The sequence below is a fragment of the Rhinolophus hipposideros genome (assembly GCF_964194185.1).
Source record: "Rhinolophus hipposideros genome assembly, chromosome: 3".
In the NCBI taxonomy this organism is placed as follows: Eukaryota; Metazoa; Chordata; class Mammalia; order Chiroptera; family Rhinolophidae; genus Rhinolophus; species Rhinolophus hipposideros.
In genome coordinates, this window is record NC_138049.1 from 103969895 (window position 1) to 103988103 (window position 18209).

The 18209-nt window shown below is 42.4% G+C and overlaps 1 protein-coding gene across 2 annotated transcripts in view; it reads right to left on the reverse strand.

The window, feature by feature from the left end:
* BLTP3A (bridge-like lipid transfer protein family member 3A) overlaps window positions 1-18209 on the reverse strand; it is a 52770-nt gene that overhangs the window by 19807 nt on the left and 14754 nt on the right. For both annotated transcript variants that reach the window (XR_013992972.1, XM_081043199.1), the window contains exons 2-8: window positions 12007-12169; window positions 11885-11923; window positions 10973-11064; window positions 3220-3409; window positions 2769-2909; window positions 2185-2355; window positions 1309-1501 (exon numbers count right to left, since the gene is read on the reverse strand). Coding sequence is in view for 1 of the 2 variants with exons in the window: in XM_081043199.1 (XP_080899325.1) it covers window positions 1309-1501; window positions 2185-2355; window positions 2769-2909; window positions 3220-3409; window positions 10973-11064; window positions 11885-11923; window positions 12007-12169 (989 nt within the window). In the remaining variant the exon portion in view is untranslated. The remainder of the gene's footprint in view (window positions 1-1308; window positions 1502-2184; window positions 2356-2768; window positions 2910-3219; window positions 3410-10972; window positions 11065-11884; window positions 11924-12006; window positions 12170-18209) is intronic.

An 18209-nucleotide genomic window follows, 5' to 3' on the forward strand; every position in this document is an offset into this window, starting at 1 on the left:
AGTCACATCACAGTGGGATTACAGGACCCTGCCACATGAAGAGGACAGTGCTCTACACCCCTCATCAAGCAAGAGGATGAAACTCCCAATAATGTATCTTTAACAAAGGCTTCTGAGCGGACTAAAAACAAAACAAACAAAACAGAGCCTTTAGAGTAACAGTTGGAAGAAACAACCAAACAAAATAATAATCATTTTAACAAAGAACTTCCAAAATGAATGGGTGGCAAACCAGTGAGCAATTTATTCCCTGTGGTGGCAAAAACAATCTTTATGCTGTCACTGTTCCTTTTGGCTCTCAGTGGGAGTAGAGGGGGGCTGAAGTCACCTCAAGACCAAGGAATAGCCAAGCAAGAGAGGCAATGCTGTTTGGTGCGCCAGCAGGAAAAGAAAAGGAGGAAAAGAAAACTTTCCTACCCCCAAGGAAAGTTAGACTCCGTCTCATTAAGAGGCAAACATAACCTTCAGAGAGAATAAGGCAGCAAAAGACAAATCTACCATACGAGGGCATCTAAAATCAAGAACTGGTGGCAAAGGGAAGTATAGACAGAAAACAGACAGAATATTGAAAAAACAGACATCAGAATAATACTTAATATCTGCCTATAATTAAGGTCCTCAAAATTCAGTAGATTATCTCATTTGAGCCTGACAACAACCTGAGGTAAACAAAACAGAATGTAACTCAAGTTCACAAATAAAGAAACTCAAAGAGGTTAAGCAAGCAGTTAAATGATTTCCCCAAGGTTCATGAAGAAAAGAAATGAGTCAATTCCTTTTCCATTCTGAATAAATGTATATGTATATGTAATATCAACTGCTCTAATGAACGTAAAAGCAAGATAAGAATACGACATAACCTCTCTGTTTGGGAAGAGCACACTTACACAATAATTATTTCAACTGACTCAAAAATATGAAAATTCTGAGGTTTCCTAAAGTAGAATTTACTTTCCTAACACACCAGTTGTCAGCACTGCCCAAGGGACTTGCAGAGAGGGGAAAAAAAGTATGCACTGCGTGGGCTGTACCCTTGAAGAGTCTGCCTTCCGTGGGGGAGGGGAGAGCCCAGCATCCGTATTTTTTGTGTTACTGGCGGTTCTGTTGCTGCCTGAAGGCTGAACAGCACGCTTACGTTAACAGAAAGAGAGCTACCAGCAGAAGGCGGAGGCTCGAGGAACGCCTGTGGATGGAGGGAAGCCAACCCAAGTCTCCACCGGCTCTGGAAAGAGCCTTCCTCCCCAGGCTTTGCCCGGAGCTGAAGGCACTGATGGACCACCCAGCCCAGGCCCAGGCCTCAGGGGCTACCTGGCTCTCGGGACTGGCTGTCATCACAGATGTGCAGGTCCAAGCGGGAGATGAGCAGATGGTAGGACGACTCTTTCACATCAAAGTTCTCAAAGTACTGGCTGAGGCGGTTGCTGCTGTTGCTGCTGCTGCCCTGGCTGCCACCAAATGCGTGGGCCCAGGACTGCTGGGCACTGGGAGCAGGTGGGGTGGTCTAATGGGACAGAAAAACAGCAAGTCCAGACCCTGAGAGACCGCTCTGTAGGCTTTTTCAAAGAGTTAGTCCAGCCCGAAGAAAACCACAATTCTGCAAGCTGCTCCTTCCCTCTCCTGGCTGTTCCCCTGGTAACCCAGTGAGGTATGTCCCACGTAAATAACACAAGTTCCCAACACGCTAATTATAATGAGTCTAGTAACTGTCCGAGGACTGCTCTGAGATCTGAATTGCCCCCGAAGCTCTTCCTCCGCAGGCCTTAGCTGACTGATGCTAAAACACGTCCTCAGGAAGTCTTCCCGAAATGCCCTCGTTCAGCCGGCTAGCTGATGCCCCATCTCTGTGCCCTTACAGCGTAGCGTTTACCGCTGCTGCAGCGCTTATTACATCATAGCGTAAGAACTTGTCTATGGATCCAGATTCCAAAACAGTGAGAGCTCCAAGGGCAGGAACAAGACGCTATTCTACTTTGCCTCTCCGGTGGCTAGCACTGTATACCTGACACACTGGAAGCAGCCAATGAACAGAATAAATGAATAAATCAGAGGCCCAGGCAAAGCGTACGCACATTTAGAAGTAAATGACAAGTCCCCCAAATAAAGTGTAGACCCCGCCTGTGCTGGTGTGAATTAGGCCCAGCCGCCCATCTCCCCAGCCCCAGCCAGGGCAGCTGCCGCGCCTACCTGTACAGGTTCCGGGGCCAGGCTCTTCCTCTGCTGGGCGGACTTCTCCATGGCCTCGCTCAGTGACTCCGCGTACTTCATCATGGCCTTGAGCTGCGAGTCGGTCAGCACCCAGAGCAGGTCATCCAACAGGAACATCAGCTTGGAGGCGACCACGTTGCAATCCTTGGTCTGAAGGGGCCGCACAGAGCAGAGGTTCAACACGTGGCACCATGCCAACTCCTCAAAGTGACTGTCACCCAGTCAATTTCAGAGATGGCTTTTCAATCCCCAGCACAGGAAAGGAAAGTGTATAAGCGCTTTGGAGAGTCAATTTCTTAAAACTAAAAGCAGCAATAGACAATTTCCAGATTCCTAAGTCAGTGTCCCTATATTTAAGTAAAAATTGTGGTTTCCAAAATTAAGATGTAAGGACACGTAAATGTTCTCTGATTGGGGGATACTGTGCAACACTGAAACACAGGCCCTCCCTTTTCAACTGTCATCCTAGGGACCAATAACATTTCACACCGAGGGTACACCCACTCCCAGGCTGTCTAGGAGAATGGAAGACGGAAGTCTTCCCGAGCACAGAGAGCACTCACTCTTCTCTTGAGCGCTATCTGGATCCGGCCTTGGTTGGTGATAAGCCTCAGCGGGGTAGTGACCAACTCCTGATCACCGCTGTCGGTAGCATCTGCCTCAATCCGAAGCGTCTGCCAAGTTATTTCCTTAAATGTCAAAACCTGGAAGAAGAGACAGGAAAATCCCTGAATTCTGCGCATGAAATTAACCAAGAGGCAGAACGTCCAAGGGGAAAAGGCTGGCAAGGCAGAGACTCCCAGCATTCTCCGCGGGGAGCCCACCCACGGAAGGCAGTGGATCAGAGATCCTAACTGAGAAAGGACGTAGCAGTAACGCTGGACAGGAGATCCTGGGCTTCCGAGGAACAGGGCATCATTTGAGGAAATCCCCAAAGGGGCAATAACACCCTTTAAGAATTAGTCCTACTTTGAATCCCCCAATTCTCTCCTCTCGTAATGCTATGGCTGTCACCTCTCCTCGGCGGGGGTCAGTGATGCGGGTGAGACGGAGGTCACTCTGCTCCCAGTTGGGGTTGACACTGTAGCCCTGGAGCTGCCACAATTCAAAAGAAGCGTGGAAGGCCTTGGAGTGAATCTTGATGGTGATGGAATTGACAATGATGAACATCCCCTCCACAACCTTCTCGGCAAAGCCATATTCACTACGACAAACGAGGCAGACCCATGTTCAGAGTCACGTGACACTACCCGCGCGCTCTTCACACCGGAACACATCAGACAGAACTGATAGCAAACAGTGCCCATCTTTGGGTGCTACAACTGTGCATGATTCCTTTTTCTTTATTTCTCTCCTCCCATTTCTACTTTCTTACATTTTTTAAATTTCTAAAAAAAATTGTATGACACAGTACTCTTTTTAATAGAATATTTTAAAAGAATGGAATAAAAGGAGAAGAGTTTACCTGGAGACAATCTCCTTCCTATTAGAAAGAATAAATTGAAACATCTTTTTACAGTCCACAAACTACCTGAATAAATAATGTGTATCTTCTATGAGAGGAGGTATGACTACAGAAGGAAACACTAGGTTTCTATAAAATCTTCAAACACAGCGCATCCTCTGCAGAGGTAGTAGAAAGAAGGAAGGACAGCTAGGTGAGCAAGGGGTGTAATCCTGTGAAACCTAATCAAGGACAGTCCCACCCTGACCTGATCTAATACCCCAAAGAGCAGAGCTGCACTTCCACAGAGAGGCCAAAAATGGCAAGGAGAGGAATGAAGGCCCTCTGAAAGCACTTCTTTCAGAGTGGAAAGCAGACACATTCTTGACCTGTACATGAAATCAATTCTCATTACAACAGATGAAAAGAAGGACTGGAAATTATAAACTAAAATAAACATAAACAGTTGACACTTGAACAACACAGGGGTGAGAAGCACTGCCCTCCCCCATGCAGTCACAAATCCATGTATAACTTTCAACTCCCTCAAACTTAACTACTAAAAAGCCTTTGCTATTGGAAGCTTTGCCAATAACATAGTTGATTAACACATATTTTGTATGTCATATGTATTATACATTGTATTCTTATAATAAAGTAACCTAGAGAAAAGAAAATGTTATTTAAAAAACGACAAGGAAAACACATTTACAGTATATATTTGAAACAAATCCACATATAAGCGAACCTGTGCAGTTCAAACCTGTGTTGCTCAAGCGTCAACTGTATATGTATATTTTCTATTTATATCACGAAGGGCTTCAAAAAACTGAGAAGAAAAAGATGAATAGTTCAATAAAAATGGGACAAATCATCAACTGTTCATAGGAAAATAAATGTAAATAGGTATTAAACAAAAATGATGTCCAGCCTCACTCATAAATCAAAATTACACTGAGAATCACCGATTTAAGACAAAGGTGACATTGTAGTAAGGAAAGATGAAAGACGGTCTTTTCAATAATGGTACATGGTCAATTTGAGGATATCCATAGAGAACAAAAATAATATTAACCCCATCTTACACCAAACAAAAAAAAAAATCAGTTTCAAGATTGATTGAGATCTAAATGTAAAAGGTCAAACAATAAAGCTTTAAGAAGAAAACACAGGAGAATATCTTCATGCCTTAGGATAGGAAAAGATTACTTAAACAAGACACACAAAGTGTCAACCATAAAGCAAAAAATAGATTAGACATACCAGACTACATTAGAATTAACAATGTCTACTCAACAAGAAAACAACATTAAGAGTGATAGTGAACCCACAAAGTAGGAGAAGATAGCTGTAATACATGTATGTACTTGAGGACTTGTTTCTAGAATAAAGAACTCCCGGGGCGGCCGGTAAGGACAGTGGGTTAGAGCGTGGTGCTCTTAACAACAAGGTGGCCAGTTCGAACCCCACATGGGCCACTGTGAGCTGCGTCCTCCACAACTAGATTGAAACAGCTCCTTGACTTGGAGCTGATGGGTCCTGGAAAAACACATTTAAAATGAAAGTTTAAGGGGGGAAAAAAAAACTCCAAATTAGTAAGAAAAAGACAAACAACATCCAAAAGGTAAATGGGCAAAACACTTACACCAATGCGTTATGAAATTCCAATAAATCAATCATCAGAAAAATGCAAATTAAAATCATAATGTGGGCCGGCCCGGTGGCTCAGGCGGTTGGAGCTCCGTGCTCCTAACTCCGAAGGCTGCCGGTTCGATTCCCACATGGGCCAGTGGGCTCTCAACCACAAGGTTGCCGGTTCAATTCCTCGAGTCCCACAAGGGATGGTGGGCAGTGCCCCCTGCAACTAAGCTTGAACACGGCACCTTGAGCTGAGCTGCCGGTGAGCTCCCAGATGGCTCAGTTGGTTGGAGTGCGTCCTCTCAACCACAAGGTTGCCGGTTCGACTCCCGCAAGGAATGGTGGGCTGCGCCCCCTGCAACTAGCAACGGCAACTGGACCTGGAGTTGAGCTGCATCCCCCACAACTAAGATTGAAAGCACAACAACTTGACTTGGAAAATAGAAGTCCTGGAAGTACACACTGTTCCCCAATAAACTCCTGTTCCCCTTTCCCAATAAAATCTTGAAAAGAAAAAAAATCATAATGTGATAAAACTACACACCTATCAGAATGGCTAAAATTAAAAGACATTACTGAGTGCTAGCAACTGGAACTCATGTGCTGCTAGTGAGGAAAGTGGTACCAGCACTTTGAAAACCTTTCTAGCACTATCTCCTAAAAGAGAACATATATATACACAGCCTATGAGCCTGCAACTCTACTGCTAGGTAGATACAAAACAGAAACGTATACACATGCTCACCAGGCAGGTACAAGAGATATGCACAGGAAAGTTCCTAGCAGCACTTTTCTTTTTTCTTACAGTTTTAATTTACATAGAGAAGAATTCACTTTTTCTGGTGTCCAGGTCCCAATGCCAGGTCCCGATGGCGACACAATACTTCACAGCCAGGAACTAGAGACAAACCAATGACCACCCACAACAGCATGGATAGACCTGGGGCACGTCATGGAATAATACACAGTAATGAGGACGAAGGGACTATAAATGTATGTGACAACAGGATGATTCTCACAAAAAGCTAGACACAAATGACTACCTACTATATGATTACATTTATATAACTTTAAAAATAGGAAAAACTAATGTTTGGTGTTAAAAAGGAAAATAATATTGTGAGAGCGTGGTACGGTGTCAGATGATGGCGGGACTTATATCCTGGTGATCACTTCTTTAGGTATATAAATGGTGAAGGACTACTGTGTACACCTGAAACGAATATAATATTGTATGTGAGCTATATTTTCATAAAAACCTTTTTTAAAAAAATCAGATTTAGGTCAAACATGAAAAATAAATAAATACAATAAAAATAAAGATAAAAGTTACTCTTGGGGGTGGGTATGACTAGAAAGGGCACAGAAGGCTTCTGGGGTAGTGGAAGTAGTCTGTTTCTTGATGTGCTAACTTCGTGAAGAATGACTGAGCTACACACGATCTGTGCACTTTAATACGTTACACATTTCCATACAACTTACAAAACAACTACACTGAAATACCATGTGTCATCTATAAAATTAGGCAAAATTCCTGAAGTTTAACAATATTCTCTGTTGACAAGCATCTGGCAAAACAAGACCTCTTACACATGTGTTTTATAATTTTACCTTTGGTACTATGTAACTTTACATAGTTAAAAAAGTAAATTTAAAAACCATTTAAAAATTAAAACAAACCGATGTAAAACTCCTGGAAAATAACAGGACGACCTTGGGGAGGGTGACACCTTTGTAGATACAACACCAAAGGCATGGTCCATGAAAGAAATCATGGATAAGCTGGACTTCATTAAATTAAAAACTTCTGTTCTGCAAAAGACAGCATCAAGAGAATGAGAAGACAAGCCACAGACTGGGAGAAAATATTGCAAAAGACACATCTGATTGAAGATTGTTATCCAAAAATACACAAAAACTCTCAAAACTCAGTAAGAAAACAAACAACCCAATTAGAACATAGGCCAAAGACATTCACAGACACCTCACCAAAGATACACAAATGGCAAACAGGCACAGGGAAGGTGCTCTACATCATGCGTCCTCAGGGAAATGCAAATGAAAACAATGAGATTCCACTACACCTATTAGAATGGCCCACATCCGGAACACTGGAAAGGATATGGAGCAGCAGAAACTCTCACTATGGCTGGAGGGAATGCAAAATGGCGCGGCCACTTTGGAAGACAGTTTGGCAGTTGCTTACAAAACTGAACATCCTCTTACCACACGATCTAGCAATCAGGCTCCTTCATATTCACCCAAAGGAGCTGAAAACTTATGTCCACACAAAACCTTACATACGGACATGTATAGCAGCTTATTCATAACTGCCAAAATTTGGAAGCAACCAAGATGTCCTTCAGTAGGTGATGGATACGTAAACTGTGGGACATCCAGATAATGAAATACACTTACGCGCCAGGAAAAGACATGGAGGAACCTTAAATGCATATTACTAAGTGAAAGAAGCCAACCTAAAAAGATGGAGTCATACTATATGATTCCAACTATATGACATTCTGAAAAAGGAAAAAATACAGAGACAGTAAAAAGACCAACGATTGCCAGGGATTAGGGGTGGAGAGAGGAACAAATAGGTGGAGCAGAGAGGACTTTTCAGGCAGTGCAAATACACTGTGGGATTCTGAAATGACGGACACATGCCATTATACATTTGTCCAAAAACACAGAAAGTGCCAGCTGGAGTGAATCTTAATGTAGACTATGGACTGCGGGTGACAGTGATGCGTCAGTGTAGCATCACCGATGGTGACGAATGTCCCGCTCTAGTGGGGTGTTGGTAATGGGAGAGGCTGTGTGTGTGGCGGCAGGGGAACATGGGAGCTCGCCATACCCTCCTCAATGTTACTGTAAAACTAAAACTGCTATAAACAAAATTGTCCTTAAAAAAATAAAATAACTGAAACAAATGAACCTCTCTGTATGTCAAATCAGTATCCAACCACATGAAGATTTCAAGTGACTTGAAAACACAGTATTTTGACTATACATCCCTAATGGTATATATCATAGGATTAAAACACACATCTACACACACACACAGAAATCTACTGCATGCCGTAGTCTTGATAATTATAATATTGGTTTTGTCACGTTTTTTGAAACTATCAAAGAGGTAAATTATTTATTACTATATAATTGTTAGGAACCAAGATTCAACATATGAATAAAAAACACAAATATTAAATCTAAAATGTTAACTCAAAATCCTCTTTTTAAAATTTGCGTTGAGAAATATCAGGATATTATCAAGATTTATTTTTCTTTCTTAAAAATACCTTTTCCCTAAATCTGAACACTGAAAAGCCCTCAAAGCAATGACAACTCAATGAATACCAGCTAGCTCAGAGTGTAATCTCTAAATAACATTTCTCACTAAAAGGAATCAGCATCCCTTGGAGAAATGTGTGATTCCAGGTCTGAGGTAAGGATGTACAGAGAAGCCTGAAACCTCTTGTTCTGTCTACAAGCAGGAAACTTACTGGATTCTTGTCCAGGACACAGGAGGTTACTCTGTACAGTACTCACTGGCCAAAGATGGGGTCATCGGAACACCAAAATAATAATAATGACTATAAAAGTCTGACATACAACAAACATATTGAAAAAGTAAATGTAAATGTAGGACATAAGAAATGTAAAACGTGAAAGCATGTAAAAAGAATGTAAAACATGAACTATTTATTACTACCACTCTGGAAAAGTTTGACAGTTTCTTTCAAAGTTAAATCCATACCTACCATACCACCCAACCATTCCACTCCGAGGCATTTACCCAAGGGAAATAAAGCACATACCATACAGAAACCTGTATACGAATGTATGTATCAGCATTATTCACAATAGCCAAAAAAACTGAAAATAAAAGTCCATCAACAAGTTGTGGTATTTCCACATAACGGAATATTATTACTCAGCAATAACAGGAACAAACTATCGATACACTCAACAACAGGGAGGAATCTCAAAACAATTATGCTGAATAATGAAGACAAAAAAACAATGCATACTATATGATTTCATTTACATAAAATTATACAAAATGCAAACTAATCTATATGACAAAGCCAGTGTTTGTCTGGGGCTAGGAGGGAGTGCTAAAGGGAAAAAGGGGATACAAAGAAGAACAATACGTGTGGAGGTGATGGATATGTTCATTATTATCTTGATGGTGTTTATGGGTTCATGGGTAAATGCATATGCCAAAAGTTATCAAATTGTATAGTTTACATATGTGCAGTCTATTTTATGTCCATTATACTGTAATAAAGCTGTAAAAAAAAATCCATGGATTCAAAATGATAAGCCTCCTTCTTCCTCCCCACACCCCAAAAAAATCTCTGGAGACTACTAGGGTATGAACTCATAATTCTTTTTCTATTGAGATAAATTTACATATAGCATTGTATTCGTTTTTGGTGTTAGTTTTAAATTTGATTTGATAAAGGTAAAGAATCCAGCCTTTATCCTGACATTCCTGTACAAACTATATTTCAGGGTAATCAAATAGTTGGTGAAAGAACATCTTTGATAGAAAATCACAACTAATAAATGCAATAGGAAGAAAATAATTATAAAATCCCTATTTTGCATCCCACAATTAAATAAAGGATCTAAATAGCTATCATCAATGGTCCTTAAGCCATGAGGGGAAAGGTAGCTGAGGATCTTATTATGATGGACAAATCGGGCCAAAATCATTGGAATCCACTAATTAATCTTAACCAAAGCAACATTATGTGCCTTCAGATATGTTACAATAGGAAACACACAGAACCATTTCTGAACTATTCTTACAAAAAAAAAAACCCAATATTGAATCAAATCAAGCCTTTAAATCTAACTAGCAGATTAAATAAGAAACATTTTAAATGACACCATCAGGACACAATAAATCAAAAATATAAAATGCAGGAAATTCTTTAGAAAAAACAATCCAGTTTCTACAAAGAATAAATGGTATACTAAAAAGTGTGTGTGTGGGGGGGTATTTTTTAGAATTAAAAAGCTTTAAGACTCCTATAACCCAAATATAATGTATAGGGCTCTTTTGATCCACACTGTATTATAAAATATAAAATGCAGGAAATCCTTTAGAAAAAACAATCCAGTTCCTACAAAGAACAAAAGGTGTATTAAAAAGTGTGCATGGGGGGGCGTATTGTTTAGAATTAAAAAGCTTTAAAACTCATATCACCCAAATATAATGTATAGGGCTCTTTTGATTCACACTGTATTATAAAAAATATTTTAGATACAATTCAAGAAAATTGAATATGAAATACATATTAGATAATAGTAAGGCATTCCTGTTAATTCCATTAATTGTGATAATAATATTGCAGGGTTGCTCTTTTCCCTTCTTTCTTCCCAGTCCTTGTCTGTTAAAGATACATGATAAAGCATTTACAGATGGAAGCATAGAGTCTGGGCTTTGCTTTCAAGCACTGCAGCACAAACACACACACACATACACCACACAAAATGACAGGAGAAAGGTGAAAAAAAAGGCAAAATGTTGATCACTGGTGAAGTTAGATCTTGGGTGCATGGTGGTTCGTTACACTATTCTCTCTAGTGTATGTTTGAAATTTTCCATAATAAAAAGTTTTGATTTTTTAACTAAAGGGTGATGTGGAGCAGTTAATGTTTCCAACTCACCTCTGCCCTGCAGCGAGGGCGATGGGAGACTGCCCGTTGGGGCGCCGAGGCTCCTCACACGTCTTCATCTCCACCTCGACCTTATCCAGACACTGAAATAAAAACCGCAGAGAGCTAAGCATCAGGAAACAGCCCACAGAGCATGGCTGTGCCTTCTTCATCTCTGTGCTGCCAGCGCCTAGTCGAGTGCCAGGCTCACCGTGGGCACACAAACTCCTGTAACACACGTGCAGGCATCTACCTGGGCCCATTCGTGTCACTCCCATAGGACGTGGGGCCGGGCGGGCGGGCGGCAAAGACAACTAATATGAACATACACTTCTGCTCTTTGCTGGGTCATGAGCAACAAAGTCCTTTGTTGAGTGAATGAACGAACAAACTGAAATGCAAGGACAGCTCTCATCTTTCCCCTTCCATCTGCATTAGCAGCAGAACTTCCTGAGAAGCATGGGATTAGCTCACAGCAGAAAACTGAAACAAACCCAAGTTACAGAGATATTACTATTCCTGGGGAGTCCAATCTTTGGGATAAAGGTATGAATCAATCAGTTCCTGAAGGGTTTTCAGCTGATAATTACCCAATCGTCACCATGAACTAAACTTGTTTTCCTTCTGTCAGGATTCCAAGGGAAAACAGGGAAACCTAAAGTTAGACCTAGGCAGCAAAACTTATGAGAAACAACAAAACAAAACCAACTCGAGACTCCTGTGTCTTGTGCGTCTGTGCTCATTCCTAGAGTGCCCAGCAGTTCCAGAATAAGTCCAGACAACAGTCATCTGTCTGAGAGAACAGCTCCCACGACTCCAAAAGGGACACCCTATGAGGATTCCTCCCCAGCTTCTCTCAGACCTTTTAAAACCCGACCCCAGCCATCCCCATTTTGATTACTTGCAATAGAAACAGGCCATTACCAAGCAAATTGGGTGAGTCTTCAATTTTGTCCACTGGATCTGAAAGAGAAAAGTGGAGCGTCAGGGCCGTGGAGGGCAGGCCTGCTGGCCGAGGAGAGCAACACACGCTGACCCATTCTTACCCGGATGGAGGCTCTGTTGCAATAGACCCGCGTGATGGCTAACCAGGTGGGCAGCTCCAGCACATTCTGCAGAACCTCTTCATCCAGCTCCAAGTTGGTCAGCTGACCTTCCCCTTTCAGGGTGCTCAGATTGATTTTGTCTGGGGAAAGATTCTTAGTGAACCTGAAAAGAGTAATGATAAAAAGCTATGATTTCCATGGGAATCTGCTAAGTGGGCAGGATAGCCAATAACACGTCCGAATTTAAAGAGAACGTTAAAGAATACTGTCTAATGACCAAACCGTATCTATGCCATGTGAGATGGTACGTGAGACCGATCATTCTACTCATGATTATGTCCTTTTTCTCAAGAACCCACGAGGGGATGCTGGGAAAATGGCTGTAACAGTGGCAACGTAATCTTTTGATATTTTTTTAATTCCCACCTAAAAACAAAGCAACTAGACAGCAACACAAAAATCCCGTGGATAACATTTAAAACAAAACTAGAAGATAAGACATCCTCATAACCCCCCATATACAGGCAGGTGGAGAAAAAACATCACCAGCCACAAGACACGGGAGCTCTAAGCAGGGAGGGAAGACCAACACGGAGGGCAGCTGACGGACCAGAGACCAGAGCCCCAACACAACCAAGTGCTAAATGAAAACAATGTGGGCCAATTTGAGAATAGCAATTAAAACAAGGGATTCTTTCCGCTGCCAGGAGTCCCCAGTGAGGCCCAAAGGAGCTGGAGCAATCTAGTCCTATAAACTCTCAGAACCAACGGAGGCTCCTTCCCAGGACAGGGCCCCCCACACTGAGGAACGGCTGGGGGAGGAATCCAAACTGAGGGAGACAGGGATAACACAAGTGAAGAGAAGAGAGTCATGGGGGACCGACCAGGACCCCTCAGAAAGCAAGCCATTATATTTTTAACACCCCTTGAAATACCAGAAGAGGGAGCTCTGCGAGGTTAGAATATGAAAGAGTAACAGGCTAATCATTAGCTTGTTAAGCAGGGTAAAACCCCAGACCCTAACACAAACCTCTGATGTGATCCAAGAACACACAGCCACCTATAGTCTTGCCAAAGGGATTGAATCTGAATCTCATTGTGCTATTGCGTCCAGCAGCTGATTTGCGGGAAATACAGGACAGAGGAAAACTGATGAATTGCACCCTAAGTGTGCAATCAGCAAAATCCAGACCGTGGGAAACTCTATGGGTCAGGTGGCCTGCACACACAGCTCACACAGGCCAGCCTTCTCACTGTTCCACACTCACTGTCACAAGTCTTTGCTCAAGTGCTCTTGCCACCCACTCCCATTCCTGGAGCACCCTCGTCACCCTCTGCTATTCAAGGGCCAACTTAAGACTTCCCACTAGGCTTTCTTTCCCTAACGGATGCATCTCACATTAAACTCGGAGGGTCTCAGGGTGTTGTCTAACCCTCCCACGTGCCCCCCTGCACCACTGGGTGTTTAGGTCATGTTACCTGACAGAATGCTGGGCCCACACACCTCTTAGCTATTGCCCTGCTGGCCAACCACTGCCAGCTCCCTTCTCTCATCTCTTCGGCTGGATCAATTGGAGGCCACTTCCTCCCAGCACCAACCTGTCGCCTGCGTGACAAACGCTCCAGATGACTCTCCTCCCTGTAATCCTCACTGCTGCTGCCTCGCGCAACCACTATTTTCCACCGCAAGAATTGTACTTTGCCCTCCGTACCTAACTACACTTAGCCCTTACGTAAATTAGATGCTAATAGTTGCCTTTAGAGTTATATATTGTTTACCAACTTTTATTTTTCACACATATCCTTTCCTTTTACTAAACTGTGTTTTTAGTTTTTTTGGTTTTCCGTGAACCATAACACCATGACATGCAAAAGCTTTATCTTTAAATTTTTTTCTATAATGCCTCAAATGGTACTACGATGTAAAAAGGCTCTTTAACAATTTTTTAAATGACTGTAAAAAATTTTTTGGAAAGTTTATCAACATGCAAGACAATACAATATGATAATAAGGGCTACACTGGTGTGGGAAGGATGTTAGGAAAATGTGCCTTCATTGGCTGAGTGAGCTTTTGTCTGTCAGCCTTTTGTTCCCTCACAGGAGAGACTGCATGTGAGGTTTGTCTGTCTGTTCCCTCACATGCGGAGGGCTGCATGTGAGGTTTGTCCCAGACCAACTCTGAGTTGGCTTTCGGTCTGTTTTGCCCGAATCAGCAGATGAGGTAGAAAAAGTAACTAAGTTATATCACTATAATGTGTTGCCAGGCTTTGGAAGGCCTTGGGCGGATGGTCCCAGGCGAGAACAGTAAGTATTGTTTGTCCAATGAACTGGCCCTTCAGCCCGATAAACAATCTTTTTATCACAGTAACTGCCAGCCCCGCCTGGAACTGGCCATTCCCTGAGGGGGAGGCAGGAACAAGGAGCTTGGCTCTAAGGTACATCTGAGAAAAATACATGAGACAGACCTCAGTTGGCAGTGTAATCTCATCATTTTGTCATTTGTCATTGGTGATTGTTTATGATTCTAACATTTTGGAAGCTCGTATACAACATGCAGCTTCCACACCAGGAGACGCCCTGACTTCCAGCCCTGGTGAGGGCCGGGGTTCCCGGCCTCTGCAGTGTTGTTCCCCACAATCGGCCTCCTTGAGAACTGGTTAGCGTTTTGAAAACTTGTGTGCAGCTTGCAGCATGGGGAGCCGCCCCAGCTTCCAACGACGACATCCGCAAGGGCAGCAGCAGCAGCAGCATTCCGGGGACCTAACAAGCAGCGGCGGGAGACGCCTCAGCTTTCCCCACTGCGCACCGGGCAAGGTGTTGATTCCTGCCCTTTCCACTGTTGTTTTTCCTATGGTTTGGTGAGCTTTTGGCATCTACTGTAATAGTAACTATGCTATAGAGCTCCTTACTGCTTTTGCTTTTGGATAGCCCTTACTGATGTTATTTGTGTATTTAGCCAAGTGATCTTTGATCAATAGTAAACATGTGTTGGCATCTCTTAAACTTAAATGTATGTGCACTCCTTTGACGAGACATTGGTATCAATGAATATAGTTTAGTCTTAACCACCTTTACTTTCTCCATTAGCATACTCTTTTAAGTGCCTTTGTCTTTCGCTATGGCATGTTGGTAAACACATTGATTAGACATTGCTAAATAAATTCATCAGCCCCACTCCAGTGCGCTCCTCTTCCTTTTCCCCGCTGGCCATTCCAGCTGCCATGAGAACGGCGTCAGGAAAGTGCTCGCCTGTGGGACAGGGGAGGGTGCACCAGAAGCTTCACCTGTACGGATGAAGGTTGTTTCTCCAGTTGGGAGGTGACTGCACGGCTGCTCCTCATACTACTCTATGTACTTTTTCATCTGGTAAATGTTTCGTAACAAATCAGAGATTTCTGTCAACGACCTAGCGTGTGTCCTTACTGTTGGGAGAACTACTCTGCCAAGGGTCTCACACTTTACAGGGCCTTACCGGATATGCCAAAGCGCAGGGCCCTGAGCACTCGTACCCAGGCCCCGGCGCAGGACTGTCCTGCAGAGCTCGGCTTTGAGGAATGAAGTAAGGTCTGGCTCTAGGACGAAGAGGATGCTTGCTGCCCCCCTTCCCAAGGCAATGACTTGCCCAAGCTCAGTGTTCCCTTCCTGTCACACGTGTGCAGGCACGTCTGGGCCCACTCAAGGCACTCCCACTAAGGAGAACCAATACAAGCATGTGCTTGTGCTGCTTGCTGGGCCATGAGGAACAAAGTCCTGATCTCTGATCCAGGAGCCTCCCGTGTTCTGCCACATGCAGGGACTGTAGCAGGCCAACGAGCTTCTAAATAGGGGAAAATAAAATCCCAGGCCCTTACATATACTCTTACTGATTTCAGTTACTAAAAAGAAATTTAAGTCAACATTTACTGAGTACGAACCAATTTTATTCTCTGAACCAAAAGGACAAGCTTTCTCTAATGGCTCCTATCCTCTGAAAACTAACTTGCCACAGAGGGAAAGAATTCCTCTTTTCCTACAAGGAATGACTACCTACGTGGAAACAGGGCTGGGGGGAAAGGAAACAAAGAACATCTTAAACACTTCCACTCCATGGAACAACAATGAAAAGTAAAGGAAGATACAGTGCATGTCCCTGAGGAACTTGGAGGAAAACAGTCCTGAGGGAAGAAAAGGAAAGCAGAAAACAACTCAGCATTATTTGTAATCACTAGGTCCAGGCCGGCTTTCTTTATCAAGTCCCTCGTATATTTACATAAGATGTTTTTTCCTCCTAGCAACCCTTTCTCTACTGTTAAGTATCAGGAAAGCCACACATCAGCCCAGAAATCCTTCAGAAGTATTAGTCTTAAGGATAAGAATATTTGAAGACATAAAATTAGTTTGTCAAGACTGTATGTTTCCTCCTGTCCTGCCCACAGATTCTAATAAGACCTCATCTCCCTACCTCAGCTGAGAATCCTGGGAGGAAAGAGCCACTGTCAGAGATGGGCGTCAGGAACCCTTTAACATGCAGGAGCTGGGAGAAAAGGCTGAGAATCACTAATATATGCTACTTTTCCTTATGATAAAAAAGGCATTTTTAAGAAAATAAAGTGACGGGGATTTTTTTCCAATATGTTCCTCTCTGAAAAAAGAGGAACATACGTCAAATAAAATGAAACATAAACACAGTTAAGAGTAAGTTACACTGCTTGTTAGCAATAACATTGTCAGCGTGATTATACTAAATAGGTACCATAGATCTAATTTGTATATTGTATTCTATGCAAAATCTTACTCCATTTTACAGCTCCATATAAAATAAATGTCACTTTAAAAGCCTTGAAAAAACAAGTATGAGATTGTACTACATTTCATCCTAACCTCGCCAGTGTTTAGAGCAATGTACCTCAAACTACGCTCCTCTGATCACCTGAGTGGAATCACTTGGGTACATTTAATATGCAGGTTATTGGGCCACACCACGGTTACGCTGAATCACAATGGGCAAGGGCTAAGAAATCTGCCTTTTTAACAAACTCAAGGTGATTTTTTCTGTTCTCTAAAATTTGAGAATGGTTTAACTGGAGGTTTCAGTTGACCAGCTAAAATAATTCGAGGAAGGGAAAATGAGAGGCTGCAGATGGAAAACAAATGCATAAATCCATTCTTCAAGTACAAAGTTTTTAACTTCTATTCTATTTATGGCTTGGTGGTTTAGAGTTAGACTTGGGCTCAAAACCTGGCTCTCTAATGCTGTAACTTTAGACAAACTGTTCAACCTCACAGGGCTGCTGGGATTAAAAGAGCTAACTAATGTAAGTTAAATACCTGGCATGTATTAAGTGCTCAATAAATAAATCATAATAATTGTTATTTCTGGATTCCACTACTTTTTCTCTTTAGAAAAGGCTTAAATTATCATCTTTTAAAAAAGGGTTTTTTTATCATAATGAAAGGCACACCTGAACATTTCACAATGGATACAAATGTCCAGTCATTATGTTGTACATCTAAAACTAATATAATATTGTATGTCAATTTTTAAAAAAGGTTTAGGAGGCTAAGGTTATTATCCTTGGACTCAGGTTTCCTTTCAGAGACAGCACTCAGATCTGTCTTTCTATCTCAATGTAGCATCTCCACTCCGAGTATACTTATTTCTATCCTTTCGATAGAAACATTATTGGGAAACTGAAATCTGAACAAGGTTAAAACTGAATTAATGGGGCCGGACCGGTGGCTCAGGCGGTTAGAGCTCCGTGCTCCTAACTCCAAAGGCTGCCGGTTCGATTCCCACATGAGCCAGTGGGCTCTCAACCACAAGGCTGCCGGTTCAATTCCTCAACTCCTGCAAGGGATAGTGGGCAGCGCCCCCTGCAACTAGCAACGGCCACTGGACCTGGAGCTGAGCTGCGCCCTCCACAACTAAGACTGAAAGGACAACAACTTGACTTAGAAAAAAGGCCTGAAGTACACACTGTTCCCCAATAAAGTCCTGTTCCCCTTCCCCAATAAAATCTTTTTAAAAAACTGAATTAATGTTTCCCAAAACCCACTATATCCCACTCTGGCTCCAGGATTAGATTTTTATCCTTTCTCTCTCTAGTACTAACGGATCACAAGAGAACAGAGCACAGGGAATAAAACCATCAATGAAGCTAGTCAAAATCAAGCTCGTAAAGGCAAGGCCAACCAATTGACAGCAGGCCTACTAATGAATTTT